Source organism: Myotis davidii, unplaced genomic scaffold (genome assembly GCF_000327345.1).
Source record: "Myotis davidii unplaced genomic scaffold, ASM32734v1 scaffold405, whole genome shotgun sequence".
NCBI lineage: Eukaryota > Metazoa > Chordata > Mammalia > Chiroptera > Vespertilionidae > Myotis > Myotis davidii.
In genome coordinates, this window is record NW_006296048.1 from 163927 (window position 1) to 180761 (window position 16835).

The window sequence follows — 16835 nt, forward strand, 5'->3', positions numbered from 1 at the left end:
GCTGGGGCTTGAGGGAGGGCACCAACACTCGCAGCGCTCACGGAGGAGATCTACCCAGGGGGCAGCGACTCCCCCTGCTGCCAGGGAGAACTCCTCTGCCCCTTGCCCTCTGTCCAGCCCAAGCTGCACTCGGCCTGCTCCCCTGTCTCCTGCTCTGCAGCCCACCAGAGACACGGGCCCACTCCTGTGTGCGATCTGGGGGCGGGTGGGGGCTGGGGCCAAGGCAAGGGGTGGCGATGGCTTCGCCCACCTAAGAGAGACACTGGGGCCCACTCCGTGTGCCATCGGCAGGCAGGTGGCTGGCGCTGGGAGCTGGGAACTTAGTGCCAGCCGCTCCCGGCGGGGTCATGGCAGAGGGGAGCTGGGACTCTGACCACCAGGCCGCCACCCCCCAGCTGGCTACTGCTGCTGCTTTGGCTGCTGGAAGCTCTGGTGCTCCTTAGGTAATTCAAGTTATGACTGCTTTATCAGGGATAATATGTATAAATGTTAGAGTAATGTAATCTTTTTTTTTTTTTTACTTCACCTAAGGATATGTTTCTATTTATTTTAGAAAGTAAGGAGGAAAAGAGAGAGAGAGAGAAAGAGAGAGAGACAGAGAGAGACAGAGAGAGAGAGAGAGAGAGAGAGAGGCAGAATTTGGCACCCCGCATCCCTCCCTGATCAACCACTGTGTGATTCAGGGCAGCTCCAGGTCCCTCATCCCCACCCCAGGCTCCAGAGCACAGTGCTGGGCAGAGGCACCCAGTGGTTCAGGAATGCAGCACAGTGAGGGGCCGGTACGAGGTTGGGGGGGGTGGGTTGTGTTTACACCACCAAGTTCCCCACTTCTGCTCTGGCCCACATCCCTCTTCCTTCCCCTCAGAGGCCCAGCTCCTGCCTACATGCTTGCTGGGCAGGCCCAACTGCACCAGAGAGTGAGCTATGGCAATCAGGATGGCCACTTCCTGGGATGGGATGGCCAAACCAAGGGGATTCATGAGGCCGATGAGGCCCATGGGGCATGCACAGCCCTCTGGCAGTGGGGGTGGCCGGCCAAGCCGATTCTGGCTACAGTGGGGCCAGTGGGAGCCCGAGGCTACCCCAACCCCGACAGGGCTTGGGCAGACGGTGGCTCAGTGGAGAGTGGTATCTCCATGCATGGTGCCCAGGGGCGGCTGTGAGCTGCTGCAACCCCACCCCACGCTTCAGGGATGGGGAGAAGGCTCGCAGTCACCAGCACCCTAGGCTGCACCGCCTGGCCTGTGCCTCAGCCTGCCAGGTTGGCAGGGTCCAGAGAAGGTGAGCTGTTCCCTTCCCCCAGTGGTAGAACAGGGAGGAGAGTGCTGGGTGCAGGGAGGAGACCTCAGCTGGGATCCTCCTGGTGTGGGCCCTGGCAGGGGCCGGTGCAGAAGTACCAGGGCACAGTTGCTTCGGTGTCTCGGTGAAGTTTGCAAATGACCCAAGGAGAAAACCCGAGAGGGGAAAAGGCCGGGAGGCATGAATTGCCAGCACTGTAGCCACTTGAAAACAGCTCCACTTGGAATGTGAGGTGATTGTATGTTCAGCTGAGAAGTGAGGGGGCTGAATTCCACCATCGCTGGGCTCCTGTCAGTCCGAGGCCCAGCGTCCACCACGACAAGGGGAGAACAGAGCGAGGGGCCCGGAGGAAGGGAGGACAATTGAAGAAAACCATGTCTAGACTTTCCCAGGCCTCTCCTTTCTGCTGCCTACAAGAGCCCCAGGCCCGGCCACAGTTCTGTCTCTACCTTTTAGTCCCCTATTCTCCAACCGCAGAGGAAAGAAATAAGGAAGGAGTCTGTGCTGCCTTCAGAAAGTATCTATATACCTCATTGGCCAGTTGCCTTCCACAGAGGGAGGCCAGACTTCGGGTTAGGCCCGCTCCTCACAGGGACATCAGTAGGACATCCTGTGAGGGCTCCCAGACTGTTAGAGGGGGCAGGCTGGGCTGAGGGATGCCCCCCAAGTGCACAAATTTTTGTGCACCGGGCCACTAGTACCAAAATAAAAGTATCTTTTATAGGGGGCAGTAAAAACACACTCAAAAATATTTTGAGCAAAAACATTTTAACTTTCAATGTAATTCTACCAACAACTATGAAGATTAACTTTTTCATCCCTAAAAGGCTAACATTAAAGACGAATCTCCACAAAATAATCCTGGAGATAATTTTGGAGGAATAGCAATATTTCACCTCAATATTCTTCCATGTTTTAAGAAAATTCTACCAAAACAAAAATATTTAAAACAGCCACGTCCTGAGAATTACATCATTTTTATTTTGTAGGAAGTAAAACAACATTATCAGAAAGCACTATGTATTTAACAGAAATGAGAGTGGAATTTTGCCTTTTAAAGGTAACATATCTCTGCCCTAACCAGTTTGGCTCAGTGGATAGAGCATCGGCCTGCAGACTGAAGGGTCCCAGGTTCGATTCCGGTCAAGGGGAAGTACCTTGGCTGCGGGCACATCCCCAATAGGGGGTGAGCAGGAGGCAGCCGATCGATGTTTCTAACTCTCTATCCCTCTCCCTCCTTCCTGTAAAAAATTAATAAAATTTATTTTAAAAAAATAAAAGTACTATATCTCATTTTCTTACACAAAAATAGCATTTTGTCCAAGCCAATTAAGTATATTATTTAAATTATAATACCGAAATCTTCCTGTAATTAGACTATGTTTTGGAACCTTTCCCCTCTATTAAAAACCATCTTACCTGTATATAGTGCAATATACTACTAAGGGATTGCAAGAAATAGATAAGTAATAATAGGTTAAAAGGAAGCAAAAAATTTCTAAGTAATAAAAACATCTTTGATAATTTTTCTATATGCTTCCAGATATCCAGATACTCATAAAAACCCACAGAATTACTGATATTGTATAGATACTAAACAATTAGATTTAAAACATGTGAAATGTAGTTTCAATTTTATGAGAAAGCTAATAGCTATAAAAAATAAAACCTAACGCAGAAAAAATACAGGTTGCAGGCCCTTCCCATTGCTAAAAATAAAAAATAAAAATAAAAAAATAGTCTTTGTAATGTGGAAACAGTATAGCAATTATGTGATGAAAGAGAGACTCAAAAATCAAATAAGGACCTTTAGAAAGAAAGAAGGTTACACAGGGACAAATTCAGGGAGAGGAAGAGGTCTGGGAAAGGACAGATAATTTTTTTTTTTTGACTTAGAGGCAAAGATTCAAGTCCCAGCTGAGATTCTTACTAAATAAAACAATCTACAAATACAAACTAAAAATAATATTCTAGTTGACCCTTGAACAACATGGGTTTAAACTACACAGAGCCACTTACAGACAGATATTTTTTTCAATAAATAAGTACAGTACTATAAATGTATTTTCAATTCCTTATGATTTTCCCAATGACATTTTATTTTGTCTAGCTTACTTTATTGTAAGAATACAGTATATAATGCATATAATGTTAAATATGTGTTAATCAACTGTTTATGCTATTGGTAAGGCTCTGAACAACATTAGAATACCAGTAGGTGAGTTTATGGGAAATCAAAAGTTATACTCATTGGTTATAAAATGGACACAGACAGTAGGAGGGTGAGGGCATGTGCTGGGGGGTGGGAGAGGTCAATGGGGAAAAAGAAGACATATGTAATACTTCAAACAATAAGAAATTTAAATTAAAAAAAAGTTATACTCAGATTTTCGACTGCGTTGTTCAGTGATAAATTCTATACAATTTATATACCAAGGACAAGTGGTCCCTTTTATAAACAACACCTTAAATATAATTTGTACTCAAACCTTTCCTTTTATTTAGCCTCTTCTATCAATGTCTGTTTAAAATATAGTGTCATGTGAATGAGAAAAAAAGAATAAGAGCTTAAGATTTAAGTAATCTAGGTACAAAATGTAGGCATAAAAAAAATCAAGAAATGTTTAGGACAGTTAAATATGGAGAGTTCAAATGACCAAGTGATTCCTATTCTGACAATTTACCCAAAGAAACTCAAAACACTGACTTGAAAGAATATATGTATCCCTATGTACATTGCAGCATTATTTAAGAGCCAAGAATTGGAAATAGCCCACAAAACCCATCAGTAGATGAGTGTATAAAAAATATCTGTGGTACATTTACACAATGGAATACTACTCTGCTGTAAAAAGGAAGAAAATGTTATCCTTTGTGACAACATTGATGAACCTAGAGAGCATTATGCTAAGTGAAATAAGCCAGTCAGTGAAAGACAAGTACCGTGTGATTTCACTCATATGTGGCATTTAATGAACAAACTAAATTGCCAAGAAAAATAGAAACAGAATCACAGAGAGCAAGCAGACAGCTCTAGTTGGAGGGAGGAGCGGGGAGAGGGACTGAAAAAAAAAAAAAAAAGAGAGAACTCACGGACATGGACAACAGTGTGGTGATTGCAGGGGTGAAGGGGGATGGATGGGTAGAGGTGGTAGAGGGCATATAGGGGATATAAGATCATAGAAAAATAAAATTTAAAAATGTATGAAAATACAGGAAAAGGGGTAATATGCCAGGTAAAAATGTTAACATTAGAATTTGAATACTATTTAATATCTGCTGCTAAGAATACAGAGTATGTTTTCTGAAGAAAATACTAAGAAAAAATGGCTAATAAAGTATACTTTTACTCACTATTTATCCCCTTTATTTCCATATGCACAAATATTCACATAAGCAGAAATTCTGTATATTTATGGACGTCAAAGATATTTCCAAAGACCAATGAAACGAAACTCATAAGGCATAGAAAGGAAAATTTGAAAACTGTTTTTTTTTCTTCTGACATTTGATTTTTATGTCTCAATTTATTTTCCATGCTGCCATTTAAAAACTTCCTGTTCCTCTCATTAAAATATACAGTTTCATTTACTTCAACTGTCTCTGTTCTGATTACAAAGTAGACAGCATTTCTATATTGCCAGACATAAATGTAAAGCTATCTAGAATATAACCTCACAGGCATTGTACTTATATAATATCAAAATGTTGTGGCACCTCATAAAACAAATGTCTGGGTAACTAAAACTTGAGTACACTAAACAAAAAAGGTATTTCTTATCAAATAACATGGGACAATGTAGAAGTAAAGCATAAATGCGTTGTTTCGTGATGCATACTTCTGCTAAAATGTAAGTTTCATATTTTATAAAAATATTTTTTAAAAATAACTTCTAAGAGTTATGGAACTTCTGACTTGGAAGCCTCTCACCTCTACCAGGCGGTCTCCTGCCTTCAGCCTCCCATCTTGGATGGCAGCCCCCCTGGGGAGGATGTTTTTCACATAAATGGGAGCTGAGCCACCTATTGTTACATCTCTGGAAGTGATGCTGAATCCCAAACCTTCTGTACCTAAATATATAGCAGAAAATGAAAGGGAAAAAAATGAGATGTGTCAAAGTTTACAAGTATATTATACATTTAAAATAATTGTTATTATTCTCTATACCAACTTAACATTTTATAACTTTCACAGTGTCTACATGTCTTCTAGTATTTTAAGAGTTGCAACAGATTTTTCAAAATAGACTAAAATCTGAAAGGTTTAAATGCTTTACATATAAAACTTCATTATTTTGAGAAAAAATTGGAATCTATCTAAAGACTGACTAAAGATAATATACATATATAGAAATATGGTTGCTAAAAGTTATTAAATTGGTCTAAACCTTTGATTATGAAAATAAACTTAATTTCTTTATGATACAAAACAAAACTTCTGTTAAAATACACAGTACCTCCAATAGCAAGTATTATTGTGGAATAATGGTATCTAGATTTGACAAGTAGGAAGTGGAGAGTAAAAGAAATGTTCAGGGAGATAAAAAAAATAAATAAATAAAGACAACTTTTTCGAGATACAGATAACAGAATCTCCCCAAACTATAATTAGTCACAGCAATTTGCCAACAGAATGAAACCCATTATAATTGCCTAGTTCTCTTCTAATTCACCTAAATCTGACCATGTACATTTGAAAAAAACAACCAATAAGGCAAAAATACCCAGTAAAGAATGATCACAGATCATAGATGGCAGGTCTGAAAATCAACATCATATTTAAAGGTGCTAAACTTAATGAGGCATTTAAAAATTACTATGCTGGCTTGTATGATTGAAATTCAAAGTCACTTGGCAGCTTTCTTGACAGGCACTCTTATAAGCTCAATACAGTGTAGAAGGTGGTTATATGTCACCAGAACCAACATGCAATAGGCAAGAATAAGCCTAGAAAAAAATGTGAAGATAAAAATTTTTTTAATGAATCCAAGAACTTTTGTAATATTTTAATAATGATTAATTTCTACTAGAAGTTTTTAAAAAGTTACTTAAGATATTAGGTTGCATTTCAGTTAAAATGATATTCGAACACATACTTGCTCATTTCAGAATGAATAAAGAGATGTGCAAAGGCGAAAAATTTATAACATTCATTCATTTGATTCAGCACTCAGTATAAAACTATGAGGAACAAAATATATTCCATAAGTAAACAAACAAATATGGGCAAATAAATATGAATGAAAAAGTGAGTTAAAGAAACATAAAGTAGAAATGAAGAAAATATCAAATAATTATACCTGCATCAAAAACTACTGTAAATATTTTCAAGTTTAAACAAAGCATTCATTTACTGCAAATCTAAAGTCACTTTAATATGGCTGGCCTATTCATTTCTTAAGTCTTCTGTGCTGAAGACTTGAAGGGCACATTGTCTATATGAAATTTTCCTAATTATTCTGATGGGACTTTTCCATATGTCTCCGTGCTGTCATGAATCTCTAATGACTTACAATAACATTTATTAAGAAAAAATTCTAAATTATTCTCCTTTTGCAATATTAATTTATATGAATTAAAAAGGCTGACAGAACCTTAATACTACTAAAATATTAGCAATAACCTCTAAATCTGTAAGCTAAAGGTTCAACCAATGACCTTTAAAAGAAAGATAAATAGATATCAATTTTCATTTAGCAAAGCCAACAAAATATTTTGCGCTGACTGAAACAGATTACTGATCTTCCCTTCTGACTTTATTAAAAAGCTAATTTCTACAAAAGGGCAGGGTATTTGAGAATGCCAAAATGGCAATAAATATTAAGAAATCATAATTATGGAAGCAAGTACATAGGGGCTACTCTATTTTATGATATTATATGGCATAGTTCCAAAATTATGACAAAGAATTATAATGAAGGCTTCTTTTTTTAAGTACTTAAAACTGATCTCGGTTTATGAAGAGCTTCTGTCAGAGCATGTCAGGTCACTTAGAAGTGAATTTAAAGTTTAACACTGACACACCCTAAGTCTTTTATGTACTTCTTTAAAACGTTAAATGTGCCCTAGCTGGTTTGTCCCAGTGGATAGAGTGTCCCACTATGGACCGAAGGTTCCCGGGTTCAATTCTGGTAAAGGGCACTTACTTGGGTTGGGAGCTCCTCCCCAGCAAGGGCCCTGGTCAGGGCGCGTGCAGGAGGCAACCAATCAATGTGTTTCTCCCACGTAGATATTTCTCTCTGTCTTTCCCTGTCTCTTGCACTCTCTCTAAAAATCAATGGAAAATATCTTCCAGGGAGGATTAAAAAATAAATAAATTAATTAAAATGTTAAATGTAACATAGGTGGTAAAAAACATCTATTAACTACAATGAAAGCTTGTTCAACTCTCATGAAATTATTATTTAACTAGATGTATTTAGTATTAATCAAAGACAATCAGCATTCTTCACTGTTATTCACAGTAAACTATTTTTATGTAAAATATTCGTAAGTATTGGCAGGAAGCCACAGGCAGTTTCAACATTTTATCATGGATTCTCACAGCAAATTAAAATCATGGTAGATCTATAAAGCTCTGTAATATTTAGATTACTCAAGATCAGCAAAATATTTAAAAGAAAATCATTGTTTCTATTTTTCTTATGTTGATTGAGCACATTCTTTGTAAATTAGCTTGTATAAAATGTAATCATAGCTTTTAAAATGCTATTAAAATAAAAGTTTATTCAAAAAATGATTTTATTTACAAAGTTCATATATCATGAATTGCTAAAATATAAGAATTGTATCAAAAACTGTAATTACCTAAGTAAATATGCCTGTATCAGTGTAAAAAGGTAAAGATATTTGTGAACTAATAGCTATATGACAATGACCAGGTAAAATGTTTATCCTTTGTTGAGAGATCCCAAGCAGAATTTTATCTTTTTTACAACTCTATTTGTGTTTCTTTTTTTTAAAATATATTTTATTGATTTTTTTACAGAAGGAAGGGAGAGGGATAGAGAGTTAGAAACATCAACGAGAGGAGAGAGAAACATCGATCAGCTGCCTCTTGCACACCTCCTACTGCAGATGTGCCCGCAACCAAGGTACATGCCCTTGACCAGAATCGAACCTGGGACCCTTCAGTCTGCTGGCCGACGCTCTATCCACTGAGCCAAACCGGTTAGGGCTGTTTCTTGATGTTTTTGCTTAAAAATTAGGGCCTGTCATTTTAGTAGAGCAACAGGAAGAAAGAGGATCTGCCATTTCTCATTGAGGAATTAATAGAGCTTAGAGGGGTTTATGCTGATATGATTCTGTGTTTGTAATGGGTTTCAAAAGTGGAGTAAAGCTCTCAGTTCCTAATCATGTCAACTAAGTAGTTAAAGCTTAAAAGTCAATAACCAGAAATAAGAAATCTGTGGTTCACATAAACCTCAATGAAAGAAAATGACTTAGAAAGTAACGAGGATTCTCAGAGCTTACAAGCTTGTAAACCTTACCCCACACAGAAAGAAAAATTGTCTAAATGTCAAGATATGGAATGTTCTAGTAGGAAACTAATGCCAGCAGCAGGCAGGTGATGTGAGGTAATCGCTCAACTTTCTGTGGGGTTCATTTCCATCTAACTACAGGAATTGGTTGGGCTCATAAAAAGAAAAATATTCTATATAAATAAAAGGCTAATATGCAACGTGTCCCCTCGAGAGTTCAACCAGGAGTTCAATCGCTCACTATGCTGACCACCAGGGGGCAGTGCAGAATGAAGGAAGTCCCCAGCTGACAACCAGCAGCTGGCAGCTGGGGAAGGGAGGCCCTGGCTGGCAGCCAGAAGGCCCCAATTGGCCCTGATTGCCAGCCAGGCCTAGAGACCCTACCCGTGAACGATTTTCATGCACCGGGCCTCTAGTTCTTACAATAACACCATTTTGAAAGACAATTTAAAAACATATCAAAATGATCAGCTAAAATTGATCAGTGATAGCAAAAGTATATCTCAATGCCTGGAGAGGACAGCAATTAGTAATCAGAAATTCTAGCATATGCTTTAAGTCATGGATCCTGTACACAAGGATCCATAGTCTATAGGACAGGGATACTTAAAGAAATAAGTTGATATAAGGTATATGTAATAAAGAATTAGCAAGGCCCATTATAATCCTCCTGTCTCCTTAAGAAACAAAAGCAGTATAATATCCTGGAAAATTGGACTAGTTTCTCTTCATTCTACTGCAAGCCATTAAACAGTGTCAGAGGAATCAATTCACTTCCAATAACTAAAATGGTAGCATTGAAATGGGAGGACCTTTCTAAAGTCCTCATCAAGTGGGATGATCAAAACAGTCAAATCTTCACTACTGTTTTGGGTTTGAATGTAACATCCTGAAATCATTTTCCTTCATTGTTAAAAATTTTACTGCAATAGTAACTGCTACCTTCATATGAAACTTATTTTTTAAAACCTTATTCTCTGATCATTTCAATTTTTATATAACCAAATTCATCTGAAAAGAATAAAAATACATTGTAAATACCTTTTAAAAAATCATTAAATTACTTCTTTCACATAATGGAATAAAACATAGGGTGTTTTGGGTTAATCAGTTTAGTTTTAGAATAAATTCCATCAAACAAAAACAAGGTTTGTACCTTTCTTAAGCTGGATATTCAGCCTCTTGCCTATTTTTTTGGTGTTATAACCACTGCTTACACTTGTTCCAAATACACATTGTGGTGCTGGGGCTGGAGCTGCTGGTGGCTTTCCAGAGGGCTGTGTACTCTGAGGTAGTCGTGGGTGTGAGTCCATCTGTTCGGCCTGGTGGGTCAGTCTGGGTACTCTCTGTTGTGCCTGAAGCCCTGCACTGTTCACACTCCTATTATCAATATACTGGCTATCAGGGCTGAAGCGGCCTGAATAGTCATTGTTCTTCTCACTTTGGGAGAGTTGTTCATATTGCTCTTTATTTGCCGCAGGAACCACATGGAACCAAATGATGGGTGTACGCATGGCCTGTCGAAACATATGCTGTGCTCTGGGTTTGAGAATGAATGGAAAATTAGCAAATTAAGACTTGCAAACTAGAAGATATTATGAGCTTAATTAAGTATACAAATTAAGCAATAAGAAATGATACACTTTGTTGAGACTGAAAACCGAAATTCTGATATCCCATTCATCAATCATGTTTGCAAGCTCTGATAGCATAACTGTTTCTCCAAACTTAAATTTCTCATTCTCTAAATAAAAAGGAGAAAATTATCATAACTACAGATAAAATACTGTGCTCTAAACTATAAATCATTAAATAATAGTTTAAAGTACAATGGAGGTATTATAATTTCAATATTAATAGAAATTAAATACAACCTCCTCTCTACAACCTCCAATACCACTTTAAAAAAATTATAGCCCAGCTGGTATTGCTCAGTGGTTGTGGGTCGACCTATGAACCAGGAAAAAAATTTATAAATTATTTTCTTACAGGGAACCATTTGAGGTTTTAAAGAAATGTACTTAGAAATATACTTACAAAACAATAAAAAGCACATTATGTATCAGCAAAATTAATTCAAGTCCGTGTGTACAAAAATCCTAAGAACAATACAGCCTCAATGACTCAGAATGTTAGGAGTCACTGGCCCAGTGCTACTCCATGACCAGTTCGGGAATTGCACTGCCTCATACTGATTGCCCAGTCCTTATTTCTGCTCACTCTTGCCTTATTTTATAAAAACTGAACAACTTTATTTTTGTATTTGAAAAAAGGACACATGAATCAAGATAAAGAAAATCTGGACAAACCATTCACTGTGGTTCAAAGGAGCTTTGCTTATTTGTCCTGAGAAACATTATATGAGACAAAGTTGGACATGTGAGTTACAGTATAAAACAAACTGGTATGCTGGTAAATTTTCCAAAAGGTGAGAGTAGCAAAACTGTAAAGCCTAAATTGGGGCCATAATATTTTAAGAAGCACTCTACCAGTCAGAGGGCATTTTACATTTTTTAAATATATTTTTATTGATTTCAGAGAAGAAGGGAGAGGAAGAGAGAGAGAGAAACATCAATAATAAGAGAGAATCACCACTTGGCTGCCTCCTGCACGCCCCCGACTGGGGAAGACGCCCACACCCAGGCATGTGCCCGTGATCTGAATCAAACCTGGGACCCTTCAGTCTGCAGGCCAATGTTCTACCCACTGAGCCAAACTGCCAGGGCCAGAGGACATTTTAAAATACAGTCTGATGGTAGTAATTAGCTCCAATTTAATTAAGTGTTTAAAAGCAACATAAACCAGAAAATACTACTCTCTAGTATAAAGACAGAGATCCCAGATTTGGTGTGGAAAGCATTTTGATGACTGCACTCCATCATGCCTAAAACACGGAAGCACAGCAGTGTCTCCAGCACACACTTACTGTTCAAATCTTCTGTTTCGAAGGTCGCCATCATTAATCCTGACAATGCAATCATTCTCATGAAAAAGGTTTTCTTGTTCAGCTTTACCACCTTTCTCCAATCGTTTTACTAATAACCCCAGGGTTCTGGAACATTAAGAATGCAAATCATTACACACGTAATATTTTGACCATGTACAATGTCCCACTGCTTTAATGCTGGTATTATATTTATAGAGACTTCCTAATAAAGGGGCATATTAAATTGCTATTTTAAAACAACACTGCAGAAAAAGTAAAACAGTATAAATGATGTGTAAAAAGGAATAATTTCAAAAAATATAACAAAACATTTCTGTTTTGTTAGTATTGTGTTTCTGGAACAAACTATATACCAATACTTCTCTCTATGCTTAAAAATGCTTCAAACAGAGCTAGCCTGATGGCTCAGTGGATAAGGCAGTGTGGATCATGGATGAGCATGCATTTGTGCATAGGTTTGTCAGTTTTCTGTTTTCCGCCACCTGGTATACTGCTAATGGCAACCTCCATCATACCATGAAAGTAAAGGTAGGGAGGAAAGACTACCTGAGCACATAGTACATTTGAGAAGCAAAATAGGAAAGAATTAAAAATAGAAGACATTCCATCCTGGCATCTGAATTTGATCTGACCTAATATTCTGAATTTTAAAACTTGTTAAATCTCCCTAAAGTAACTTGTTGCCATTATTCCCATTTGAAGAAAACCAGTAACAGGTTCAAATAATGCCACACACTCATCTCTTCAATATATACTCAAACTTCAGGTTGAAAGAAAAGCCTGAATAAACTTTTAGAGACCAATCTAAAGGGGAAATAGTAAAAATTACTGGTGTACATGGCCTAGAACAGTAACATTTGACTGACAAGGAAGGACAGTATTCACTCCCCAGAGCAAACAGCAGAACTTTATAGGATCACAGAATAAGGTGACCTAATATTTACTTAGTTCTAATGCTGTGACTTACTTGATGGTTAGCATAAATTCTGTATCACAATCATGTTAACATTTTTAAGAACTTATTTTTGGCCTGTCCAAAGTTTGTGTTTTCTTTCATAATCATAACATTTTGAGAAAAAATGCCCATATTGATAATACAATTTAGAATCCTGCATAAATTAAAGTTGAAGACACCATCATTCCCAATAGCACACACATATATATATATAATATATATAATATATATATGTTTTTTTCCAATAGCATACAATTTGTAGTATCCTACATATCTTTCCAGTAGACCTATTCCCAAATAGTTTATTTTTTTACTGTAAGTGCTATTATCTGTACTGTGGCCATTCATCTTACTTCTCTGTTATTGGTACTGATTGACACACTTTCTTTCTATAAGCTCCTAGAAGATGGAGAAGATGGGATTCAATAATATAAGCTCAAGCACTTAGCTAGTAGTAAATGATAAGTGACTGGAATGAATGGGTGACTGAGTGAAGCTGAGACAAACAAGTTTCATATTTCTAATTAGCTTTTTGCAAAATAAAATACAAGTGAAATGAAACGGAAACTCAGATCCTTTCTTTCATGAAGGTATCATTTATACCAAATATATAATTGAACTGAAATAAATTAAATTGCAGCAAAGGCCCTTTTTCAATTATTTTGCCATTTAATCTTGTTTCTTTCATGAACATTTACAGTCATCATTTAACTTCATTCTAATTTTTATTATTAAATATAGTAAAGAAGCAATGTGTTTTACTAGGCCAAGTCTATCAACTAGCAAGAATAACAAGAGGAGATAACATTTAAATTGCCTATTGCAATTTTACCATTTGAGGATTAGCATCTACTAGTGTAAGAGTCTAAAAATCTAGTAGTGAGTGATGTAAGTAATTTTTAGTTGCTTACTACCATATATTGGAAATAAATCAACATAAAAATTCCATGAATTCAAGGTAAGAATAAAGTATACTGGTATAGCTGCATGCGCAACTTAACAGTCTTAGTCTGTATTTGGAAGAAAAGAGATTTCATAATATGCCACACCAATGAGGAAGTTATTGTTAAAATATCATCATACCCACAGTCTACCTCCCTATGCTTCTCTATTATTTAAGTTGTTTCTATGTCCAATGGAACAGTATTCTAGAAGAGGAGTCAAGATAGCTCTATGATTCCGTTGAATGGGACAAAATAATTTGAGAAATCATATTAAATCTCAGTTACTGATAATAGTGGAACAGGTAAAAGACATTTAGCTACTTTACCATCAAAGGAAAAGGTGACTCAACCATACACAGACCATCTTGACATAATCGCAAATGTGGTGCCACACCTGCTGCTACAAGCTGCTTCTACAGACTGAGACTACTTAAAAAAAATACAGCAGTGGCCAGGGGGCTCACTTGGTTGAACTGTTGTCCCATAAGGTTGCAGGGTCCATTCCTAGTCAGGACATAAACCCAGGATGCAGGTTCGATCCAAGGACAGGGAACATGCAGGAGGCAACTGACTGATGTTTCTCTCACATCAATGTTTATCCCTCTCACTCTCTCTCCCTTCCTTTCTCCCTAAATATCAATAAAAACATATCCTCAGCTGAGGATTAAAAAACAAAACAAAACAGAAAACAAAACAAAACATGGTTTCTGCAGTAAAAATACAGGCTACCAAGAGTCGCTCCATTAGTTTTTAATTGGTGAAATCATAATTACAGCATTTCTTCAGCCTAAACTGAGTAATAATGTTTTCATATATTCTAAAATAGTTTGTGTATTTTAAAAGATTCTACAGAATATTTTTAGAAAAAAAATAGACGTTTAACAAATTACTTAGCAGTTAACTAACACTGATAATTTGTGTTTATAAATTTATCTCTAATAGTATTAATTCAATATTTATGACAGTTTAAAATAATATAACTTGGAAATCTATAATTTAACTCTATAGGTAGCATCAATACTTTTCAGATGAACAGGTGTATGGATTTATATTCATTTAAATAATTATTTTTCTTTTAAAATTTACTTTTTGTTTCTGGGAATCACTCTAGATGATAATCTAAAGTTAAAAGGCATGGCATTCTTCATTTACGGCCAAATGCATCAATAATCCTAAAAAGGGCGAGGGCTACGCCCTCCATCTTACCCTGGATCCTCCATTTTTGGCAGCAGCCTTAGCCATGTGCTCAGCAAGGAGCTTCTTCCCAGAAGCCTAAGCCTCTGTTAGCCACACCCAGGATTTCTTTAAACTAACGAATGACAATCAAGGGACGTGCGCGCCATAGATATGACCGCATCCTGTGTAACAAGACACCGACTTGCGCCCGGCCAATCGGCAGGGCCCACAGTCCTCTCTCCTCCCCTTTACTCAAACCCTCCTATTAAACCCCTCTTCCCACAGGGGCTCGGGGCGCTCTCTCGGCCGCTTGCCACTGCGTCGGCGAGTGTGGCTGACAGGGAGCCCAAGCTAGCTTGAATAAAGACTCTCTGCTTTTGCATCGGACTGGGCTGGCTCCCTGGTGGTCTATTGGGGATCCTGAAATCTGGGCATAACAGTCCTAACAGAAATTAAAAAATAAACCACAAAGAACAAAACTACAAATAATAAATAAACTACCACACTTACATAAAATATAACTGAGGTTTACTAAATGAGGCTTTAAAATTCAACTTTGTTAAAATAGTCACAAAATATCAGAATCCTATTTCTCAGCAGATAAGAGATAAGAGAAAGGATGGGTGGGGGTAGTCAACAGAGGAAGATTTTCACTCTGAGTGACATGGCAAGTAATCAGGGAATGAAAGAACAGACTGAAAAAAGAAGTTAGTAGCCTGCTGACTTCTAAGTACTTGACCACACTATTAGAATCATTCTCTCAAAAAGAATGGATTCACTTAAAAGTAAAGTAGCACAAATCTGCAAAAATTATCTCATTAGCTTCACTAGGTGAAAATGGTTACAAAACAATGGGAATGAACTATCAAAAAAACTTCACAAGAAAATTAAACTGATAACGTAACAGCTAGACTGAGAATGAAAAGTACCCTCTGAAGGGAAATCAACAAGAAGTAATAACAGATGCTTCCATCTTCCTGAAAATTTGTGTGTGCAAGCAGGTATATTTCTATTCCTCCCACATTCAATCTAAAGGTATCTCAAGTAGTATATATAATTAAAAACAATTAAAGTATATATTTTGCTAATTCAACCAGGAACTAGAACTTGACCTGAAGTAATAAAGAATTGACTACCTCTGGTATTGTGGTCCCTGTAACACTTTCAGTAAAGAAAATAACTGAAGGTAATAAACTTCAAAACATTTTGGCATCTCAATATGCTGGAACAGAGAATAGTTTTTACCTTGGCAATTACCAGGATTCCTCATTAGGAGCAACCATTTCCCATTAGGAGCAACCATTTCCATAAGAAGAAACCACTTTGCAAAAAAATAAGAGACAGACAGAGAGGGAAATGAGGAACTGGTCAAACTTTGTTTGGGGGAAATAGTCCAGGAACAGAAACAACCACCCAGATGGAAAGAAGACTCAGTGTACTGGTTACTGGAACAGCAGAACTATGAAGATGTGGCCACAGGGTTCCAGGGTATGTGATACAAAACCTCCTTGACCTCCCATGTGAATCTAATGTAAACCCAACATGGCACATGCTTTTTGAGCAAATAAATATTTTTTTCTTATAAATGTGAAACATCCAGAAACACACCTCTCTTCTACTGTTTCTTATACCTTATTCAAAATTGGTGTATGTGTGTGTGTTGGGGGAGCTAGGGGGGTAGAGACCGAGGGGAGAAAATACTACATCCACTGTGTGTGTGTGTGCGTGTGTGTGTGTGTGTGTGTGTCAGGGGGAATATTACCGTATTTGCCGGCGTATAAGACGATTTTTTGGCCCTGAAAAATATGCCTCCAAGTGGGGGGTCGTCTTATACGCCAGGTACACTTCAGATACACTGCCCATAGTGCTTGCCCCGTGCCATAGTGGCCTTCCGATGCCCGCCCACTTCATTCCACATACCGTTCAGGCATCAGCAACGCTGCTGGGTGTATGCTCGGCTGTTATGCGATTTTGCTGTTATGCGATTTTACCACACTCGCAAAATCGCACACAGCCGACCATAACCCCAGCAT

At 37.7% G+C, this 16835-nt stretch overlaps 1 protein-coding gene across 16 annotated transcripts in view; it reads right to left on the reverse strand.

Annotated features, from left to right (window-relative positions):
• The window catches only part of PARD3 (par-3 family cell polarity regulator), a 621610-nt gene that overhangs the window by 155528 nt on the left and 449247 nt on the right, over nucleotides 1-16835 (reverse strand). For all 16 annotated transcript variants that reach the window (XM_015568620.1, XM_015568617.1, XM_015568619.1 and 13 more), the window contains 3 exons: nucleotides 11707-11832; nucleotides 9937-10319; nucleotides 5231-5370 (listed from right to left, as the gene is read on the reverse strand). In XM_015568620.1, the coding sequence (XP_015424106.1) occupies nucleotides 5231-5370; nucleotides 9937-10319; nucleotides 11707-11832 (649 nt within the window). The remainder of the gene's footprint in view (nucleotides 1-5230; nucleotides 5371-9936; nucleotides 10320-11706; nucleotides 11833-16835) is intronic.